This window comes from Passer montanus, unplaced genomic scaffold (assembly GCF_014805655.1).
Source record: "Passer montanus isolate IOZ18808 unplaced genomic scaffold, ASM1480565v1 scaffold18, whole genome shotgun sequence".
Classification (NCBI taxonomy): domain Eukaryota; kingdom Metazoa; phylum Chordata; class Aves; order Passeriformes; family Passeridae; genus Passer; species Passer montanus.
In genome coordinates this window covers 11839620-11862194 of record NW_024365381.1, presented here as the reverse complement: position 1 = coordinate 11862194, position 22575 = coordinate 11839620, and the positions used below count along the sequence as shown (strand labels likewise).

The 22575-nt window shown below is 41.7% G+C and overlaps 2 protein-coding genes across 4 annotated transcripts in view; one reads left to right on the top strand and one right to left on the bottom strand.

Moving 5' to 3' along the window:
• ITPKA (inositol-trisphosphate 3-kinase A) overlaps nt 1-10041 on the top strand; it is a 39414-nt gene extending 29373 nt beyond the window's left edge. For 2 of the 3 annotated variants that reach the window (XM_039704821.1, XM_039704822.1), the window contains 3 exons: nt 3764-3865; nt 4934-5005; nt 5894-10041. In XM_039704821.1, the coding sequence (XP_039560755.1) occupies nt 3764-3865; nt 4934-5005; nt 5894-6097 (378 nt within the window). In that variant the 3' untranslated portion in view covers nt 6098-10041. The remainder of the gene's footprint in view (nt 1-3763; nt 3866-4933; nt 5006-5893) is intronic. The other variant, XM_039704824.1, reaches the window with a different exon arrangement.
• Nucleotides 10042-10187: 146 nt separating this feature from the next.
• Nucleotides 10188-22575, bottom strand: part of LTK (leukocyte receptor tyrosine kinase) — a 95264-nt gene continuing 82876 nt past the window's right edge. Inside the window, exons 24-29 of the mRNA XM_039704825.1 lie at nt 22398-22495; nt 19989-20081; nt 19281-19382; nt 17222-17356; nt 16791-16881; nt 10188-16172 (exon numbers count right to left, since the gene is read on the bottom strand). Coding sequence (XP_039560759.1) covers nt 15399-16172; nt 16791-16881; nt 17222-17356; nt 19281-19382; nt 19989-20081; nt 22398-22495 — 1293 coding nt within the window. The 3' untranslated portion in view covers nt 10188-15398. The remainder of the gene's footprint in view (nt 16173-16790; nt 16882-17221; nt 17357-19280; nt 19383-19988; nt 20082-22397; nt 22496-22575) is intronic.

Below are 22575 nucleotides of genomic sequence, written 5' to 3'. Positions count from 1 at the left end.
TCCCACAAGAGAGGAAGAGAGGAGTAGAATCTCCTCCCTTGCCCTGCTGGCCATGCTGCTTTGGATACAGCCCAGGACACAGTTGGCTTTCTGGGCTGTGAGCACACATTGCTGGGTCATGTCCAGCCTCCTATTCACCAGCACTCCCAGGTCCATCTCAGCAGGGCTGCTCTTGATCTGTTCATCCTCCAGCTTGGATAGATACTGGGGGCTGCCCTGACCCATGTGCAGCACCTTGCACTTGAACTGCGTGGGGTTCCGCCAGTTCCCACCTTCAAGCCTGCCTGTGTCCCTCTGGATGGCATCCCATCCTTCAGGTGTGTCAACTGCACCACTCCAGAACCCGGATTAGTTTTGTTTCCATTTCACAATTCAAGCACATAGAATTAAGGTATAAAAGAAGGTGATGCTGATGAACAGAGGCTCTTTGAATATCTCTTTGTTCTCTCCTTCGCTTTGTGTCTTCTCCCTTCTTATTCACAGATCCTCCTGCTGTGATACCAGAGCTGGGGCTCCAAGCTCATGCGGTGCTGGCCCCTTGTGTGCTGTGCCACCCACTCCTGGCTGTTGGACACAGGCATCCTCATGCAGGAGCTGTCTGGGTGGTAGCTGAGTAGATGATCTGGTTCCAGCCAAAGCACAGGATCCTGTCTTGCCCTTTAGCCAGCTAATGATATTATCAAGATACCTGTTTTATTCCTGTACAACTTATGTCTTTGTATGCTTCTCTGTGTAATGGAATCAGAAACCCAGATGATCTTGAGGCTTTTCATGTGTGTTCTTGGAAAGATAGTTGGTGAGTGAAGATGTACAGTCCCAGAGAGTGACTGAGGTAAAGGAGAACATGGCGGCTTCAGAAAAACCTCCTGGCTTGTTCTTTGTGGATTTGTTGGTTGTCAGAGGTAGGAGCAGTATGACACACAAACTGTGTAGTGTTTCCCTCTATGGAGACACTGCTGTAACTGTGCACAGAACGAATACTTAATCCTTGACTAAGTACAGGAAGTACTTTGGAGCACATTCCCTTAATCTCTCTGTGCTGTTATGAGGAATATAGGTATAATTTTAATTTTTTTTTTAGATGGAGAAAAGATGGCAGAAACTGAATTGTTCAGGCAATACAGGTAGTCAGTACTCCCTACACTGTTCCACTGAAGCTGAACTATACATCCAGTTCTGTATTTTGCAGAAAAGCAAAGCCATTCTGCAGGGATCCCCATTTTGGTAAGAAGCCCTGTAAAAGTCAGTGGTGCCAGCTAGTGGTTGATGGGAACAAGGGGATGTTCTCCCTGACTGGACTGATAGCTCATAGAGTTAGCTGATGAGTTATGTTGGGTTTGGTCATTCCTGCCCTGTGGCTGCTTGAATAAGAAGCAAAAGCAAAGCAAGTGAAATTGTAGGCCTTTCTGTGAACTGGCTGCTGGTAAATGAGATCTGATTCACCATATGCACTCCTGCAGTAAGGGGGTATCTTTTATCTTTGGGTTGATCCATTTCTTATCCTTGCCTTGCTTCTGGATCTCTGAAATCAAGTCAAGTTCATTTACGGGATTTGTCATTTTCCTCCTGTTAAAAATGTTCTGAACCATTTTGTTTCCCTACAGTTGGAACCTGTTGCTCAGTATCTTGTGCCTGCCTGATTCCAGAGGCACATTTCCTCTCTGGCAGAGGCTGTCTGAAGGACAGGCATTGCAAACATTTTCTCTATAATACTAAGCTAATGCCTGGGGCTGAGAGTTGGGATTTCTGTCTTCCCATTCTGTCAGTGAATATCTGTGCAGTTTGAAAAGTTACTTCTTCCTTTGGTACCATTCCTTTAGCTGTACATCAGGGATAGCCATGTTCCCAGGAGGATATCAGATTTGATTCATAAATCTTTGTGAATCCATTAAGTTAATCCAGAGCCCTTTAAGGGAAGTCTGCAGAGAGCTCTGAGCAAGACCCCGTGATTTAAGATGGATGGCACTATTTTATGGAGCTGTGACACTTGCCCTCTGGTGAGCCATGTCACTGGCACACCTAATAAGAACTGGCCCACGGGCTGCACTGTGTGACAGTGGAGTGTATGTGGAATCCTGAGCAAAGGTATGACTTCAAGGAGTGAGTCAGGCAAGTGCCTCCTGAGGACCAAGTACATGCAGAGTCCTGGTTTAGAATACTGAGGTGGTGCCATTCATGGATGTTGTTTACAGCAAGTAAAGACAGGCAGTAATTGTTTTCTGCCAACCACTGGAAAGGGGCAAAATCATAAGTGTTAAAAAGGGAAGCAAGCAACTAGTTTGTCCAGACGTGAAAGGTTAGAAAGGGAATAAACTCCAAGCAGCTATTCTAGACATTGCTCTACAATCTGCAGCATAGGGAGAAATTATTTTTAAAACAACCTTGCTCCAGTGAAGGGGTACGAGATGAAGTTTCAGATTTCTGTGTGCTGTTGAGTATTATCACACATCAGATCAGATGGCTTCTAACTTTCACTGCCTACCTGCTGAACTGCTCTGGCATAACTTGCACATCTCATCAGACTGACATGCGGCACTTGTATCTGTCCAACAGCCTTGGAATAAAATTCTCTTGCATGAGAGATCTGGAGTTTTAGCATTATTGAATTTTTTTCATGTATACATTAGAAACGAAGTTCAGCTGTGGAATAAATAGTGTTTCACCTGCTGAGTGAATTAATCATTTTGGTGCTGTGACTTAACATGTAGGAGACAACATATTTTATTGACCTGCTGATTTACTCATAATGAAAATGAGTGATCAGACTTAAACAATGGAGAGGAAAACAGTTTGATAATCCTGCAGGCTTTTAGTGGATTTTTGTTACCACTTGTAATAATTGCTGTGTTTTACACACATATCCTAAAATCTATTTGTGTCTCTTGAAGCAACAGGGACGCTCTAGGAGACATGCATATTCATATATTCTGTTTACAAATACCTCCAATTCATGCACTGCTCTTATTTGCTTATAGCTCCAGAAGCACGTAAAAATACTCATTTTTTTCAGTGGCAGGATGCTTCTGTACTGAATCTTACTGCTTAAAATACTCTGAATTTCTCCAGGAGACACTTGGAACAAGCGTGCCTGCACTGTCCTCTGCCAAAATTTATTCACCTCCTTTGTCACTGCTGGCATTGCAAATCCCAGGTTGTTCCTGTCTGCAACAGATTTCTGTTTTGTGACTTCTGGGTCACATTATATGTTCAAAGGTATATTTGGAACGGAATCCTAACTGTGATTCTTTGATTTCCCATTGAAAAGCAGAAACAACCAAAACCACCACCACCACCAACAGAAAACCCAAATAACAACAAAAAAATCCACACCAAAACCCAAAAGAAACCCCCAAACTAAAAGGACTAGTAAAATTGGTTTTGGAATTCTTCCCTGACACCCTCAGCCAAGGTTTCACTAGCCAGACAAGAGTACAACCAAAGAGGTCTCTGTGGTTTGCCCCACTGAACTTTGCATTGCTAGCACTGATGTGAAAAAACCCTCTGCAAGCTGGTAATATAATTGTCTTTTTTTTTTTTCTTCACTTCTACTCAACAGGAAATGAACTGCCAGTGCCATTTAAAGCTATCCAATCAGCTTTTGTATCTCTTCTCTTCTTCTTGCTTGGTTTCTCTTCCTGTTCAGCTACTTACTTTCATCTGGTTAGCAAGGGCTGAGATGTTGCTGGTTCAAGAGGATTGAGTGATGAGGGGAATGATATGAGTGCAGTATAAATAATCTCTCTCTGTGTGCGGTTCTGTGCAGAAGGCGGATGGAACATGTAACACAAACTTCAAAACGACGAAGACACAGGAGCAAGTTCTACAGGTTTTTGCAGAATTCATTGAGGGCAACACAACTATTCTGGTGAGTCTGGGCTCTTCAGGTGGGCTGATCTTGGACCAGTGCTCTTGCTTCAGAGCCATTCTTTGGTACAGGAAATAGGAATTAGAATACCAAGGGGGTAAGTGGTTTTCAGTTCCAGTTGCTCTCAGGAGATGGGGTGGACGTGGGGACTTGGTGGGTTGTGAGAAGTTGACCGAGACCAGTTGTATTGGCTCTTGCCATGAGTTGACCCTAAATGCCTCATGCTATCAAAATGTCATTCAAACTAACTTATGGCTTGCCATCAGCTTCAATCATGGGTGTTAGATGCATTAGATGAGTGATATCTAAGCAAGGATTGTGTTGGCAGTAAAACTTGTGATTTGGGAATTCAGTCTGGAGAGGATAAAACCAGAGTGTGGAGGCAGGAAGTGCGATTGGTGACTAGCTGTGTTCCCATGTGTGAAACTCATCTCAAAGAGGAATTCCTGTGTGCTAATCCATGGGTAGCACAACAGGCATGTGGTAGATGGCATAACACATCTCTTGTCTTTGGAACTTCAAAGTATGCTGTAATGTTTTGCTGCAGTGTGGAAGCCATTATGAAGATGAGATTAGCCCTTCAGGAGGAGCGTGCTTGGTAGCTCAGGGCAGCCTTAAAAATCTGCACTGGAGCTTTGGATATTAGGCCTTGATTCTTTTTATCCCCTCTCTGCCTCCACCACGGTTGGAGCTCCTTGTTTCTCTAACACAATTTCTTTCTTTTCACTTTGGGGAACTGGAAGATTTATAATTCCATGAAAACTTTTTCTCTTTATTAAAAGAAACCAAAAAACAGTTGCAGAAAGCCTGATGACATCCAAATCAAGACAGATAAATATGCCTGGTGTAACACATGCAGCAGATGAACTCCAGTCTGTTAATTCACTATGAAAGCTTGAAATGTATTTTCAGATTGACTTTCAAATGATGAACCTGTTATTTTGAAGGTCCTCTAGCCTAAAATGAATATGATCTCTTAATTATACTGACTCTTGTAAACAGATTATCTTTATTCAGTTTTCAGTGAAGTGTTTATGGGTTGTTTTGAGTTTTTTTCTCTTCTTCCAGAAAAAATACCTCAAACGTCTGCAGGAAATTAATGTCATTCTGGAATCCTCAGACTTTTTCAAGCGACATGAGGTGAGCAGTGACTGTAAAGCTGTGGAGGTGCATTGCTTCTTCATTTGGTTGTCCAGGTGTACTTCAGAACAGCCTGCTGTATGAGTAGAAGGGGTTTTGTAGAAGAAAGCTAATACATGTTGGCAGCATAGATACTCCAAAGCCTCCACTATGATGATACAGGAGATTAAACTAGTTGAGGAATAATAAATCCTCCTGTCTTTATGACATCCCAGAATTTATAGCTCTGGGCCACTGCTTGGAATAGTTTATTAGTACCAGTTTCATATGTTTTTTCTAACCTGCATTTGCTCCAGTGGGAATATTTACAGGGGAATGGCATAATGGAAGTTTGCATTTGGTACAGTAGCATTCAGTTGTAGTTTGACAATAAAGGCTGTATTACTTAGAATGGATTTATGTTGAAATGCCATTTAATTCTGCTGTCTGTGTTCTCTGTGTGCTTTGTTGTGCAGAAGGCATCATTAGCATTGTAATTTCTGCTTGTTAACAGCTCAAGATTTTGAGATTACACATTTTATTTTACCTTGTTGATGGTCGCTTATCAGTAGAGATGTTTTTGTTAATCATGGGTCATGATCTGTCTTTGAAAGGAGTTACTGGCCTTTGCTGAATTGCTCAAAATGAGACCTGATGCTAAGTAAGATGAAGAATTGCTTTTCTTCCTGTTTTCTACTGAGTCCCATTTATTATCTACCCTCCCATTTGTACCTTACTGATTTATACAGTTATGCAAATGGGGCATCTAAATCATCAATTTGTAAGTGCAGCCCAAAAGTCTGTTGGGTCACAGGTGAGCTAAGGAGATCATCTTCTTAGCAGGAAGTGTTAAGGTGGGGGAGGGCTGAAGATGTATTTTTAACTGCATTGTCTCAATCTGTCTTCCAGGTCGTAGGAAGTTCACTACTTTTTGTACATGATGGCAGTGGGAATGCCAATGTGTGGCTGATCGATTTTGGAAAGACCACACTTCTTCCTGATGGGCAGACACTGGATCACAGGATCCCGTGGCAAGAAGGCAACAGGGAGGATGGGTACTTGTTGGGATTGGACAATTTGATTGGCATTTTGGAAAGCATCACTGAAAGATGAGTTGAGAAAGGCACAAAACTTGCAGGGCTTCTCTGTAACTTTCTGCTTTACTGAAGTAGAAGGAAACTCAGTTAGAAGGAAACCTTTAACTCCAAACTCCTGAGGTTGTCAGTGCAGAGGGAGCTGCATCCAGAACCCGGCAGTCAGTGATCAAAGTTACTTTGCATCAGCCCTCTATGAACTTAAATGAATCACTCCAGATTGGCCTGTGTTGCACCAGATGAACTTGAGACTGGTCCTCAGAGAATGAAGATCTCCATACTCGGGAATCACACCAGCATGAGTCAAGAGGTCTGTGTGGTAAGCCAGAATGGTTATGGTTTCTGGCACAATGGGACTCCAAATTACTTCTTAGAGAACCAGGACAAATGCTTGGGAACTCAGGGCAGGAAAAACAATCTTTCAGGGACTGCATAGTTTTGGAAACGGATTGTGTTTTTTCCTCTCTAATTCCAAGCCCTCTTGCTCTTGTGTACACTATAGGTTGGACCAACAACTTCTGCTGCATTATGTTACAGGGTGAGCAAGGTGCAAATGGGTGATAATCACAAGAAACTGGGAGCAAAGAGAGACAGCAGTTTATGGTGGCTTGATGTGGCTAACTGCTGTTGACCATTTCTCCCCCTCCCTACCCTAGCCTTGCCTCTATCCAAGAAAGGCCTTGGCTTTTTCTGTAGCCACTCAGGAGATTACAAATACTCTAGGGAGAGAATAGTGGCCTATTGTCTCCAAAAACATTTGACTTTCCAGCAGGGTGGGCTGTTGGATATATTGCTAAGTTGGAGAATTAGGCCTCTTGCAGCTGAACTGCAGCTCTGAAAAATCACTAATGATCTTTCACAAACTAGTCAGGGAACTAAGTTTTTTCTTCCAAGGCTTGTTTATTTTTGAAGATAAAACCCCTATACACATGCACACACTAGCAGTCAGCAGCCAGCGTGATCTCTTAAGATTGTGATTTGACTGTCTGTAAATGCACGTGACTTCTTGGCCATGTCCCCATTCTCAAATATGGTGCTGCCACTTACACATATAAAGTGGCACAGCAATCAGGGAGGTGTGTTTCTGCATTCACAGCATTTACACAGTGATGAGATAATTCCCAGGCATCCTTCCTCCAAGGTATCAGCTGTTAACTCCATGCAGTTGGGTGAAGGAATATCAATATATTACATCCTGTAGTCCCCATCTGGAATCACAGGGTGATCTGTGCTTCATTATTTTGCTGTGACCCAAGCACAGCCACAGAAAATTCAGTTTCTAGGTTAAAATCAAGAAAGATTGAATTGTTTTCTTGCAATGGCTTTACATACCTTCTCTGTTGATTGCCTCTAGTCACTGGAACAATTTTTTACATGCTGGCGATATAAATACTATCATTAATCACATGTTGACTCATGTGCCAGGTTTTAACGTGAATAATGTGGTGATTTTCACAATGCAGGTAAGAGTTACATTACCAGTTGGTGGTTAAAGCCCTTTCAACATCTAGAGGTAGTAATGCACGTTGATCAAAAATTCCTGTCTTTTGCTGGTTTCCTGTGCTCAGGAAATAGTCTGAGAACTTTGGATGAAGGTGTGACTGCACTTGTGGGAAACTGCTGGTTCAATAATAGTTGAAATCATAAGCAAAAAAAAACCCTATAGAGTCCATATCTGGAATGAAATCTGCAATATTTGTAGTTAAAGTTGGACAGCCTTAAGTAGTTTCTAAAAGGAGTTACTTTGGGTAACACACTGAAGTGTGTTGTGTACCGAAAAATCAGTCAGATTTAATTATTTTTTCATAAACTCTAAACAAAACAGGAGTATTGAAAATTGTAACTCAGTTGTGATGTAAAAGTTAGATGACATACAGTAGGTATTCTGTAGGAAGTAATGACATGTGGAAATATTTCATCTTAAACCAGAAGTTGTCTGAAACTGGTAATTATTTTTGCAGTTCACTGCAAATTCAGACAACTTCTCTGGACTCCCAGAGTTTCTCTGTTTTATATTTATGGTAGTATGTTAATGAATTTTTCACTTAGAAATTTCAGAGTGTTTACATTAGGTTTTTTTGAAGTGACAGCACAGATAAAATCATTCCAGATGCCTCCTAATTTTTGAATTGCAGTAAGATGACAAATTAATCTGTAGTGAATTCCATACAGTTAAAAAAAATAGGTATTTCTCCTTTTCTGCAGCCAGCTGGTAAGCCATGGACAGCTGTGCCTAAGGAGAATAGCAATGCCTAAGGACAATAGCATGTAAATAGGTCTCACAGACAGGACTTCAATGACATTGCCTTTTTTATGAGACTGCAATTGCAAGCTGTCCTACCATAACTAAAAAGAATTATAAAAGTTAGAAATAAGATAAAGACAGAATTTAATTTGTGGTTTGCCTAATTAATCTTCAGAGTTAAATTTCTTTCTTCTGTTACCACAGGTGTGGATCTTTTGCATCAATGTAACTGATTTTCTGGAGGGGAGATCTAAACAGAAGAGATTGGTGCTCAAATGTCAGTTGAGAGTTTAAGGCACACTTTTAGAATGACTGCCCAGTTCTAAAGGAGAAAACAACTCCTGGTAGCACCTGGCTGGTTTTGCAGTACATGGTCCTGGGAGAAAGCATGGAGAAGGTCTGTTCCACTGCAGTAGCTGGAAAGGTCAGGGAAAAAGGAAAATCTCTGCTATAGTAGACTCTGTGGAAACTCATTCTAGATGATGTAAGTTCTAGGAAGTTAGTTTTGAAATGGATCTTTGTGTTGCTAGGGGATTAGAAAGAAAGAAATCACAATCATCTGTTGCTGTTATGGGGAAGGAGAGAAGGAGGCAGCTTTTCATAGCAAGTGTAGGACTTCAGCTGAGCACTGGAGCTCTAAGGAGCTGAGGCTGTGAGCTCAGGAGCAAACTGCCCCAGGGTAAGTTGTAGGTTCCTTGTTTCTCATCGGGTGGCCCAGAGCACCAGTCTGTGGACACACTTGCTAGTGTGAGGAAGCAGCATGGCCTTCTTTCACTGTGGGGTAAGTTGTGTTGAATAAGCTTATATTTACCAGAGGGTCAACATGGTGCACATGCACAGGCGTGGAACACAGGGGGAGCTGATGCATGGTAACCAAGGAGTTTGTTCACATGCAAGTCCAGAATGTCGTTCATTAATGCATCTGCTGAGATAGTGCCTCGCTCTGGAGGAATCACACTGAGTACCTGTGGTTCCACAGCAGAGTCAGAGATGCTGTGAATGCCTAGAGGCATTTTGGTGCTGAACAGATCACCTCTGACTTGGGTTCCAAGGTCCTTAAACTCACTAGTTAGATGCAGCAGTGCTGTAGCTGCTGCATTCCTGTAGGACTTGGGAAGTAGTACTATAGGAGTAAGAAGTAGGACTACGACTTCTCTCCCTCAGCTTCATCATTGACTTGGGTTTTTTTGGCCTTGGACAGCACTCCTAGGCATAGTTTTGTTCCAGTTTTACAGATGGGAATAGACCTACTTACCTTGTGGCAAAGGTGTGAGGCTCTCCGTCATTAGTGCCTGCAAGCTGCTGTGAGATTCTTTGGAGGAAGGTGCAATATAGAAAAAATTCACAGAGGTAGATCAGATAAGTTAAAAAATTATGGATGTTGAGGCCCCACATAGATATAAATTCGGCTGAAATTTAACCAAAGTGGTAAAACCTAAATCCCTCTAAATTTTGTACAGGGAGGTATTCACTTAACGTCTGATCCAGTTCCTGTTAAAGGGAAAGATTTCAATGTATCTCAGAGGGCTTTTGCTACTTTTTTATTGCTGTTGTTATTATTTGTTATTCTTAAGGTACTGAGATCAAATGGCCTGTATCATCCACATGCATCCGTTCTGAACACTACAATGCAATGCTGACATTGACTGTATTGGATGAGTGTTTGTTACTCTGAAGTGTGTATGCTACTAAATAAATCAGACTGAAGGAAAAAAAGACATCGACTGTGATTTGGTCATGTGAGAATAATATCTTTTCTTCAAGAATTTCTTTAGGAAAGGGAGAAAAACAGTTGTGTTTCACTGCTTTTAGTCTTTACCATGTGGTACTTCCTAAAGCAAAACCAGAAGCCAAATGGTGGAGCTTGGTTCCAAAACTTGTTGGTGTTACCTTTTGTACCTGATTCACACAAAGCTTGCCAGCTTCCTTCAAGGTAAGCTCTGTCTCAGAAATCTCAGTGAATAGCCTACAGCTTATTAAAAAAGAAGTGCACCAAGAGCACTTGTCAGACTCAGAGCACTAAACTGTCCCCTGGGCAGTTTTGTGTGGACACAGGGAAGAAGCATTCAACTCTCTAGGACTAGCAGCACTTCTCAGCAAGAGAGAGTGTATTCTTACCACAGAGAGTGTGCAAAGTGTACTTATAAGAGAGGGAAACAAATATCCACTATTAGTGTCTCTTTATTTTGTGTTGTAAATATAGAAGTATACACTTGTCTAGCTTTAAATTGCATAGAAGCAAGCTTGTCATCTACTTATGTACAATAGTCACCCAGCAAGGTAAGTTGGCAGAAGTGCTGCCTTGGTCCGAGGTGATGACAAACCAAAACCTATTCATGTGACTTTTCCCTTTGTGTGTTGTGGTGGGAAAATGTTAGGCATGGTATCACGAAGGCCTGTGCATGGCATTGGGAAGGGTGGACAGCCAGGAGGAGAGAGCACAGCCATCCCTACAGGAGAAACTGTCTCAGCTCAAGGGTCTGAGGAAGTCTGGTCCCTTTCTGACCAGCTGTGGAGATGCAAATACAGTGGGGGAAAAAGTATTCCCAGCAGCAGAAATTTCTTCTCTTTCAGGAAAGTTGGGAGAGTGTCTTGAAGGTCAAGTTGCACTTGCAAAAGCCCATAACTATTTTAGCACCCTTGGAGAGCTTTCTTCATGCACACCAGCCCATGGGCAAATTAACTGAGAACTTAGCTCAGGAAAAGGGTTGATATGAGGGGGGGACACTTTAAATCTGTGCAATTAAACATTCTGTTTGTTTAAAGGGAAAAATGAAGATGCAATCCTCTCTTATATTGAGGAGAGCAAGGATTACAAAGAAATGAGAAGCAGGACTATCAACAAATGTGAAAAAGCAGAGAAAGACAAATTGAAATTTCCATTATTGTTTCATCTTCTGTTAATCAGTCCCTTCTTTAAAATGTAAGTATGAGGTTGTGTGAAGCAACATAAAGTATTAATGCTAAACACAGTCAAAAAACCAACTATATATATACAATTACAAAACAATTTGGCAATGTTAAAAGACAGACACCTATCAGGAAGAGCAATTTATAACAACCCTATAAATGGCTGATTCTGTAGTAGGGAAGTAGGACTTCACATGAATTATAGGACCAAATTAATCCCAGATCTCCATGTGATGTCATTCCTCTAGGAAACAAAATTAGGTTTTGGCTTCCAGTTTCCAAATTAATCTAATTTTGACACTATGGGTTTAACTTGTTGGTGATGCACTAAAAATAATAAAAAGCAGTTTCATACAAGTTACGTTTTGCAATGCTAGCAGTTGAGCACTATGAAATCTTCGATTATACAAACAAACAAAATTGTAAGTTTCAGTCTCAGAACTGAAGGACTGGAGGTTGTAGTGTGTATCATTGCCATTGTTATTTTTTTCTTTTGAGATAAAGTGGTTTGTAGAGCATGTAGTATTCAATTTCACAACAAGACCAATATTAAAATTATTTCCTCCAGGAAATTATTTAAAAATTCGTTATCTGTGAAGGTTTTTAAACAGCATCTAAAAAAAGATTGTTACAGGTCAAAGATTCATGGCATATGCTGACAGAAGATCACTCCATTTGGGAGAGTTAAGAGCATTGAGGCTGCTAATGCAGATTCTTTTAAAATTCCCAGCTCTTTCTTTTAGTGCCCATTTGGTACCTGCATCTCCATGTCTTGTCTTTTTAGTAAAGACTGCATCTGGCTCAGTGCAGCCCTGAGCTCTTGTATACCATCAGAGTCTGTTTTGAAAAGAAATAATCAATATATGCTTACTCTACTTTGACAGTTGCTCTTCAACATCCCACTTCTGATCACTCTTAGGGTTAAGATCCTGGTCAGGATAGAATTCTGTTCAGTCCCAGTGCAGCTTTGTCTATGTGCTCCCTGTAAATGAGTATCTTGATGCACTATTCAGTAAAATCAGGTATTTGTCCGATGTGCTGGACTTGCACTTTATTTATAAAATGAAGGCATAGCTGCAGCCAAGACTACCCCTGGCACTGGTAATAGAACTGTGCTCTCCTCTCACTTCACTTTTCAATAGCTTCCCTGGTTTTATCACTACTGGCCTTTTTTAATTTCTGAGTTATGTTGAGGTAAGTGCTTGACAGGGCAAACAGTGGTAGCTCAAGCTGGGTAACTAGATGGACAGTAGAGATCATGCCTGTTTCTCACTGGAATCTTGGGGTATTTTATAGTAATTTAAAAATATGAAGAACTGTCTTCTGTCTGCTATTTCATTAAAAGTCTCTGGGAAGAGAAGGTAATATAGTTAATTTCCCATGGCTTCTGAACAAGCCAGTATTTCACTCCTATTGCCATCATTTTCTAGCCCCTGCTAATGGCTAAGGAGAATTGAAAGCAGAGTCATAATGGGCCTGCAAAAGCATGGCCATGACCACCAGTGCTCTGCTCAGGACAGACAAGGGCTGAAGAGTGAGCTGGCATCACGTCCACTGCAGCTCAACCAGCACCACTGCACTCTGCTGTGGCCTCATCTCGTGTTCAGGGGGGAAGGGGCTAAGTTACTGGCACCAAGTCACAACTACTGGAAAGTTTGATGGGTCATCTTTTGGGGGGAAAATCCTACTAATGTATGAACCATAAAAGTAATACAATCTGAAAGGTAAGGACAAACTGATGAAATTCCAATTAGTTAAAAGTAAATGCATTTATTTTTGACTAGCATGGTCCAGAGGTGGCCAGTCTGAAATGTTAGCCTTTGCAAGAGGAAAGAATGACAAAGTTTTCTGCTAAATGGGCTCTTCTTCCTCATCTAACTGGGCTGTAGCAACTCCTGGATATAAGACAGGACAGGCAATGAACTAAATGTGAGAGAAGCTAGAGAGCTAAAGCAAAGGTGAAATGGGAAGAAGGGCATGAGGTAAGGTCATTCATCTCCCTTGGTCACTAAACCCATGAGTCCCCACACTTCTACTGAAATTTGCCCCACACAGAAGGACCCCGCTCTTCTGATGATCTGTCATTTTACAACACCTCGGATTTAGAATTATTTCCACACCATATGGGTCTTTGCTGCATGGTGACCATCACCCTTTATGTCTGGAAATCATAGGATTGGTGTGAAAATGGACCTCCAAAGATCATCTAGTCCAACCTCCCTGCTCAAGTAGGTTCTCCTGCAGCAGGTTGCACAGGATCGTGTCTGGGTGGGTCCTGTTTCAGTGCTCTGCCACCCTCAAAGTAAACAAGCTTTTTTTCTCATACTCAGGTAGAATGTCCTATGTTTCAGTTTGTGCCTGTTGTCCCTTGTCCTGTTGCTGGGTACCACTGAATTGAGTCTGCTCCCATCCTCTTGACACCTGCTCTCAAGATATTTGTATGCTCTGAATTGACAGTGTATAAAACTGTCCATTCTAAAGTCAAAGGCCTAAAACTATACAAAGCGTGGAACAGATAGAAAGTCAGACCAATAAAGCATAAACCTGTGGTGAAGATACCTTTCACTGAGGATGGATTCAGACTCTTCACTTTGTTGTTCTTTACCACAGCTCAGTAGTGTCCACCCTGACTGATGTAAAGGACAGGAAGTCTGTGGTCAAAGCAAGCCATCACCTGCTAGCCTGCACCTTCAGACTGTACATGCAGCTGATCACTAAGCATAAAGCATATACAAGAGAACCTCTTGCCTCAGAAAGGAACTGGAGAAGTCTGCAACTGCACAACTTGATTACACACAAAGAGCATGTAATTTGCCGCTGTAGGTCACACTGTAGGTGTGACATTCAGGAGTGGTACAAGAACAGAATGCTTCCAGGACTATTCAGACTTAATCCGAATTATTTGCCTTTTCAGTCTCCTTATTTTGCAGCTTTAATCCATAAACATGAATTTAGATCCTAAACAACTGAAGAAAGCCTTAGAAATGAGCTGTCTTGGAAACAAATGACTACCTTTATAAGCAAGTCTGCACTTGCAAGGCAAGGAACAATTACCACCTGCTCAGCTGTATGAAGCCAAGCCATGGCTTTAGCTTTCTCAAATGGCTGAGCTATTCTTTCCTGTAGAAAGAACTGCCTAAGTAGGGTTTGCATTAGATTTCCCTTCACTATTCCTCTCCTTTGCATTACTTTCTACCTCAGAGTTTTAAAACCAAGGACCCAAGCACCATACCAAATGCTAGATAGTTACCCAAGAACTTCAGCTAAGTTCTTACCAACACAGCATAGAGAATTAATGCTGAATATCAAAGCACTTACAAAAGTGAAGTTCATTTTAAGTAAAGTCCATTAAAAGATAAAGACAGTCCATTTCTCATCATACCATGCAGCTCACCCTTCCTTGAAAAAACACCTGCCCCTTCAATGCTAGGAGCTGTGAGGAAAGCAACACCGTGAGGCAAGCAGCACATTTCCTTCACTACTCAAAGGAATGTTATCAGCTCCACCAGCTACTGCATTTTTAATGGAAAATGTTGTCCTCTTCATTGCTTGTTTACAAAGCACATGCTCAAAGGAGCCTGATTTTTTTTTTCCTTCTTCCTACTGCTTCCAATTTGAGCTATAGCTTCCACAAGTTCTACTAATAAAACAGATGCAAATGTGGCTGCTATTTTTTTTACTTCCCTTATAGTGCATAAGCATTAGTAATTCACCAGGACTGTAAAAAGCTCTCAAGAATGTAGCAGCCTTTGCAAGTTGGTTGCTGCTGGCACAGCACACATTTTTAGATTCTTGGTTCAGAAAGAAGCACAACCTGTGTTGGTCATTATTTCCATCCAAATACTGCAGCTGGATGGTAGGTCCATTTCTTTTCACCTGAGCAGATTGAAAAGGAGTTCTTTCCTTAGGAACTGTATTCTGAATCAGACAAACAATGCCATTGTTCTCCACTTCTAAGCTGGTTCAGTGGGATGCATTTGAAGGACAGAGATAGAAATGCAAGTGTCTTTAATGATGTGGGATCCAGCAGGTAGACAGAGGAAGCAGAACATTGCTGATGTTGAAGCTTCACCCATCTGATGGAACTAAAGTGGAGGGAGTTAGTGAACAGGAAGCAGTCCTTCCAGACGCACACATTCCCTGATCTTTGGAAGATACTTTTCTACTATACTGGAGTAACACTCAGGTCATCTGACAAAGACAGACCAGAGTCTCTCTCTCTTGATGTTTTCTCTTTTTTACAAAAAGGCTTATCATCTCTGTGCAGACTGGAGCTCCTTAGCACAGCTGCTCTGACCTCTGCCAAGGCTGATGGCTGGTGCTCGGCACTATAGCACAGGTCATCATAAGCATAATTTACATTGCCACAGGGAAAAGTCTGGAGTTTCACCAGTTCAATCCCACTGATGTCCAGGTGAGGGCAGTTACTTTGACTTGGAGATGCTGGAGATGCCCGAGAGCTAGGAGAACTGCAATTCCCATCAAAGCCTGAATCTTCCCGCTCTGGATTTGCTTGGAGCTTGGAGCTGGGGCTGAAGTGACAGATATTCTCTAGCACCCATGATCCATATGTTGGGTTCCAAAGATTTTTTGTTTTGTTTTTAAGTCTGTGAGCGGATGGGTTGCTGAGCTCCAGCTTCTGGTTTGAGGTCTGCTGGAACCACGACCCACTGTTGAAATCACTGAGGCATGGCAGGCTGGGCCCTCGGGCAGTCCGGCTGCTCAGGTTCTCCACCAGTAGCTCTTGTGGACATTGTACAAGTTTGTGCCCAGCATGGTGGGATTCCAGTGTCTTAGGTGTTGTCTGAGGGGTGAGAGAAGGGCTTACCAGCAGTGGCACTATCCCACTGGAGATGTTTGGGCGCATGACCATACTCCCTTCATCCTCTGGTGCAGGGCTACACTCCATGGGCAGCTCAGTGTTGATCACATCAGGGTCCTGAAAATGCGAGACAAGAGTCTGTTACACCTTCAGGGTGACTGTCACAGGTTTGAGCAATACTCCTATCACACAAGGTGCTCTATTCCATCTGGACATCACATGCTTTTAAGACTTACATACCTCCTGTGAGAAAAGGCTATGCTTCATCAAAATCAGTGACTAAGCTGGGGGTCTGTAGTATAAAGTTTTTCTTTTGAGAGGTTGGATCAAGACCTGTATCTGTTCAATGCTACTGGATGAACTCACTGTGCCATTTCATTCCCCCTCTCCACTCCATAACTATTCAGCTGTGGCTTTTGAGCAACATTAGGGAAGGTCAGAATATGGACCTTGAGAGAGATCTAAATACCTTTCCATCACAAAATGAAGGACATTTGCAATTGAAGAAGCTGAGAGCTAAAAGCACCCATTTGCACAGTGTGTGCTCATTATGGCTGGGTGGAAGATAGAAGAGTGAGGGTGGACACTGGAAAAGAGCCAACAGCACCACCACACTAGTACTGTAATTATATCCATCTGCCAGGGCACTTCACTTGCCTTGGGGACTAAAGCTAATGTCTTTGGATAGTTGATAATCCATTCAATGGATTATCATCCACCTGGATACCAAAGTACCTGTGTGCAATACTTGATCCTTTCCAGGATGGTAGAGAAGTTTGGCCGATACTCTGGACTGTGCTGCCAGCACTGTGTCATGATCCGGTACCTTAAAGTTAAAAAAAAAAAGATCAAGATTATTTTGTATAAAGTGTTTCGGTGTGAAGTGATCAGTGGTCCAAGGGACCAGACTTGGTACATGGCTCAAAGGAGGAGAGCAAAAGTGGATCTATAATTTCTATTTCCCTGGATCCTGTCCAACTGGGGAGCTGCTATTTAAATCAAATCCTGTTGTGCTCAAAGCTGTATACGAGAGGCAGCAGCTCAAGACACATTTAGCAATACCTGCCTAACGCAGTGGGCAATCACCATTCCCTGAGTAGAAGTGTCTTTGTCCACATTTTTGACATGTGTTACACCTTGGCTTGTGAGAGTAAGGAAGTACTTACACTGGCCCTGGACAGTTTTTTGGTGGATCCATTCTTCCTCCACTGGTGACAAATTCCAGCACTTCCTGATTGGTTTTGCAAGGGTAGGGCATGTAGCCTAGAGAGAAAATCTCCCAAAGCAGCACTCCAAAGGACCTGTGTCAGAAACCAGCCAACAATACCAATCAGGTTTCATTTGTGCTCCACAAACCTAGCTTGTAGCTGCGTAGGCAACACCACAGCAATGACTTTTCAAAGCTGCAGTCCAAAGACAGTAATATGCAATTATGTGATTATGAGTCAATGTTTACATAAGAAGACACCCCAATCAATCAAAACCTTCGCTCAAGCTCCAAAACAAGTTTTGCAGAGGTTTCAAAATATTTAGTAACTCTGAAGGTGTTCTTTCTGCTGCATTCATTATTAGTAGAGCAGGGAATGCCAAAGTGCCCTTGGCTGTGGATGGTCTTACTAAAAAGAACTGTTAGATCTGGCATGGACATTTCTTGCCTTACTAGGGAAAACTTGAGATGTTTGTGTTGAGGAATACATTTGGTGCTGGTAACTTGGCTGCAGGTTGAGCTCTGGCTGGCAGAAGCCCAAGGCAAGAAGCTGTAACCTGGCACTGACCCTCTGCAAAATGAGGGACGAGGACCTGTGGCATCGCCAGGTGACTGGACACTCAGAGACACAGCAGGAGCCAATGACTCCAGACTTTGGCACATTTAGACTGTGAGGGTATAAAAGCCAAGGGCTTCCTTTTTTGGGGGCCCCTCCTCAGAGGAAGGAGCTCAAATAGTAATGTTGTTATTGCATCTTGATTAAATCAGTATCCTGACCTCTGAGGCCCTGCTATGGGAAACTTGGGGCCAAGCTGGTAAGGAAACCTGGTCTGACTGTGAGTGTGGGGGGTGTAACTGTGAAGGGGCCTCTACCCAAGTCAAGTGGTGCAAGGGTGACTTCTGGAGTGGCTCCTAAATGGTCAGACAGGGACCTTCAAATGTTTCCTTAATATTTGAATCAGTGTTTCAGAACAAGATGCTCAAGTATAAAATCAAGGGAGAGACATCCAGTGAAACTGAAAGGCAGCAGAATTTCTGATATGGTTATGCTTTTTTTACATCCACAGGTCAGATAGTCAGTGCCACTGGGAATTATGTATGACTTACACACAAGGAAGTCAAGAGAATTCTGCCAGGACCTCAGCAGAGTCAGAATTTTCAGTCACTTTTTGCTACAAAGGTCAAAGTTATTCCAGTATATGCATGCTACTTATAATAGCCTATCGCAGGAACTGTGGCACTTTCCTTCAAAATATTTAGTGCTGGCTGCTCACAGTTAGGCGCTGATAAGCAATCCTTGTCTTCCGGCATTGCTAACAACTTCAGGAAACTGGGTCAGTGTGGCATTTGAGGGAATGCCTCAGTACAGCATATTGAAGGATCTGCTGTACAGAGAAAGAAGTGTTCTTGAGCAACTGGAAAGCTTCCATACCCCAGCACCTGTGCATGAATGTGCTACTGTTGAGGGGGTGCTAATTTTAAAGAAAGCTCAAGTTGTATGAGAAATCAGTATATAAATATTTTTTCCTCAGCAACCAGCAAGGACTTCTGATTTAACCTGCTGTCATTTTATGTGCAACAAGAAAAAATGCACAAAAAAGTGATCCTGGGTGGTACAGAGAGAGTAATTTACAAGAGATATAAGCAGACACTGTCACTGATGGAAACTGGAAGTTTCTGAAGGCTGAGGGAAGTATTTGATGATATTTGTCTCAATTTTTAACTGAGACTTTCTGAGAATCTAATCTGCTTTTGCCTTTTACTTCTTAATTGGCTTTTTGTGATATTCTACTTTTATGAATAGCACATTTTTATTACCTCTATTTACACTTGGCATTTAAATTCTTATTCTAGATTCTTGAGCCATACTTCTACTGAATGCATGGGAAGACTTCTTGTATTTTTCTGGGAAATTCTGACTTTTTTAAGGTTACTGCTGAGCACACGTTTTTTCTTGACCAGTACATTTCTTGATGCTTTTCAGTGAGTAGCAGAAGTAATTAAAAGACATTTATTACCAGGTATCAGTCTTGGAGGTGAAAATGCCCTCTAGAAAAGCTTCTGGTGGCATCCACTTGACAGGAAGCATGGCTCTTCCTCCCTTGCGGTAGTAACTTGCTCTGGGAAAGATGAAATACACAGAGAACGTCACACAGCCTGAAAGGGCTTCAATACAGAAAAGATCTTATCACCACAGTAACAGCAGCTGGGGATTGCAAGTAACAGTGGGGGCCAAGTGAGAAAAAGGAAAAGTCATCCACACAAATAGTGCATTGAAGCAGGATTTTATATCCTCTTTGCAACTGAGATGGAAACCAAGGATGTTCTTTTGCACAGCTAAAGACATCAAACTTGCCAATGCTTTGCAGAGGGTGTTGGTGCAGCAAGCCTTCTTGACATCATTAAGTAATAATTATGGTTCTGGGGGTTTTTAATTTTAATTTCAATTTAAGATTATTTATGATCAAATAACTAATAAATTTGCCTATACATGGTTTAGTGTCCACAAGTGTTGGTAATCTCCTGGGACCACAGTTGAAGTGGATTTGTTCCTAACTGTAGATCTGTTAATTTACAGTCTGTTAACACAAGTTAGTTAACTGCTCATCAAATTCAGACCCCTAATGGATGAATCCACTGCTTCACATATCATGAAACAGTTAAAATCTGTCAAAATTATGCAGATTACTGAGTTACTCACAGAACTGAAATTGCCCTTCACTTACCTGTAAATATCCCTGGCCATTCCAAAGTCACCAATTTTGGCTATTCGTCCTGCTCCACTACAGGTCAAAAGGCAATTCCTTGCAGCTATATCTCTTAAAAAAAAAAAGAAAGAAAAAAAAAAAAAGAAAATTAATTCTAAACTCTTAAGTAGCTAAAGAAATAAAGAAAAAGTATTAGATCCAGTCCTGCAAATCTTACTTGAGTAATCTTTAAGCAAATGTGAAGAGCCCTGTTAAAATATGAAAGAATTCCAGTTACATTATCATTTTTGTTAAGCACAATTCTTAAACTGTATTTGAATTGTATCTTCTACCCAGCATCTGCCAAGCTTTCCCCATTCACACCTTTTTTTCACTAAGGCAGAAAACAGCATCTGTATCAGAAGAGATACAGAGCAAAAGACCCAACCTTTTTTGCTTCAACCACATTATGACAGATTTCTTTCTTGCTCTATTTTTTTCTAAAGAGGTTAATCTCAGCAGTGCCCTCATCAGTTATAGATGCGATGCTGTTGGACAGTCTTAGTAAACCGCCTGAAAAGTTATGTAGAACCAGATTTTGTAATCTGTTGCTTTGTTACTTCTGGATATCTCCCATAGAATCAGTAAAAGCTCCATATGGAAGCAGCTGTTAGCTGGGTGCAAGTTTAGCTTGTGAGAAATGGAAGTGATGCCTTCGTGGCCAAGGCTAAAATACTTCGTTAATCTTAAACATGCATTCTGAAAAGAAAGTCATTAGAATCCTAGCACTATGGGGGTCCTGTTGACTGCCAAGAAAAATAAGCACCTTGAACAACTCATATGTTTATTTCCACTGCCAACCTTGAAAAATCTCTGAGGATCTGGAAGTCAGGTTCAACTTTCTTTTCTATTATCACCTGTGACTCCTAGATGACAATTCCCACCCTGTAGAAGCCTCTCTACAACCCCACTACAATACCTTTTACCCCTAAGATTCCTAACATCTGGAATGAAAGCCTTCTTTGTTTCCCAACTGCTCTAAGCAATACTGACATCACTAACAAATATTAATACAAAACCTGAGGGAAATTCCTTGTGTTCAGATTTATTGAATTGTTGGCTAAGACAAAATGAATCCATTCCCAGGTTGCTTATATTAGAGATCTAACAGTGCAAAGATTGACCCTGAGTTTGTTTTTTTTTTTTAAAGTCACATGCTCCTGCTACTACTACAGTAAGGATTCTAAAATATAATGCTGTAGTGATTAACTCAGAGGTTTCCAATTAGAATACTGATCCTCTCATGTAGTTATCAAGAGATCCAAGAGCCACAACCTGTTGCACATTCTTACTGCTCTTTTTTAATGACAGAAATCTCTAACCCTTTTCCACCAGAACTTCCTTATTGCTGCAATATAAACAGCATAAATCTGTTTCAGATATTCTAATCATAAAGCCATATAACATATTCCCATATCTCAACCTCCTGCCTTTTTGCTCCAACGGCTGGTTGCCTTTGTTTCCTTGGATTTCTCCAGCCCCTGCCCACTGTTTCCCCTCTCTGTGCTGTGCAGCCCCACACGTGCTGCACATGTGGGTGAGTCAGTTTCCTCCACCTGGCTTTGGTTAGAGCCTGTGTGACCCTCTGGTGTGCAAGGACTCCCTCTCTCCTTTACACAAGCACTGAACACAGCATGCACTTCACAGTAAGGAATCCAGCTGCCCACTATGCCTAGGAACATTATGAGCTGGAACTATTCTAAATCAAAAATGAAAGATTTCAATACCCAACCAGAATTTTTAAAAGGGTACATACAACCTTTATCTCTTCTATAATAATTTGGTCTTATTTAAAGCATGTTATATCAACATTTTTTGCTCAACAAATGAGCAAAAAGGAATTTGAAGAAACAAATATGGGCTTCCTAAGACCATGCAAGCAGGTCAGACACTGAGCTGAGAAAGAAGCCTGAGATGTGTTTTTATCTCCTGTCATCCTTGCTCTACCCTTCTCTAGTCTTTGGCTCCAATATTATGGACTGTCCTGTGCTGGTGGATAGGGAAAGCCTTTAAGTCAAGATAGGGAGATGAGAAAGGAAATAAATACCTTATTGTTTTGTCAGTCAATACAGGGTGACACTACCATCTAGTGGACTACAGGGCTAATCTCAACTGTCTTTACATTGCAGGCAACTGAAAACTAGTACTTAAGCCCTCTCACTTGGAACAGAACATTGCCACCCTCCCTCCAGGACTGTGAAGAGCAGTGCGGTGCCTAACGCCTAAAAAAACCCAGGGAGATCCACCTGGCCATGTAAGCACTGCATCTAAACCTGCATTGGTAGAAGAAATAATCTGTCTCCCCTGTGGAGATTAGTCCTGTCTAATCCACTGCAAATAGAAAGTGTATGAGCCTGAGACACATTAGAAGAGACTGTTTCTCCTCACCTGTGGATGAAATGATTCTCTTCCAGATATTTACAGCCGCAGGCAATATCCCTAGCTATATTCAGCAGGTCCTGCATTGTTAGTGTGGACGGCTGATTCTGGAAAAGGACATGAAATGGTAAAGGAAGGATAGTGAAGTAGAAGAATATCATTCAGGCAGAGTATAGTCAGAGAAGGA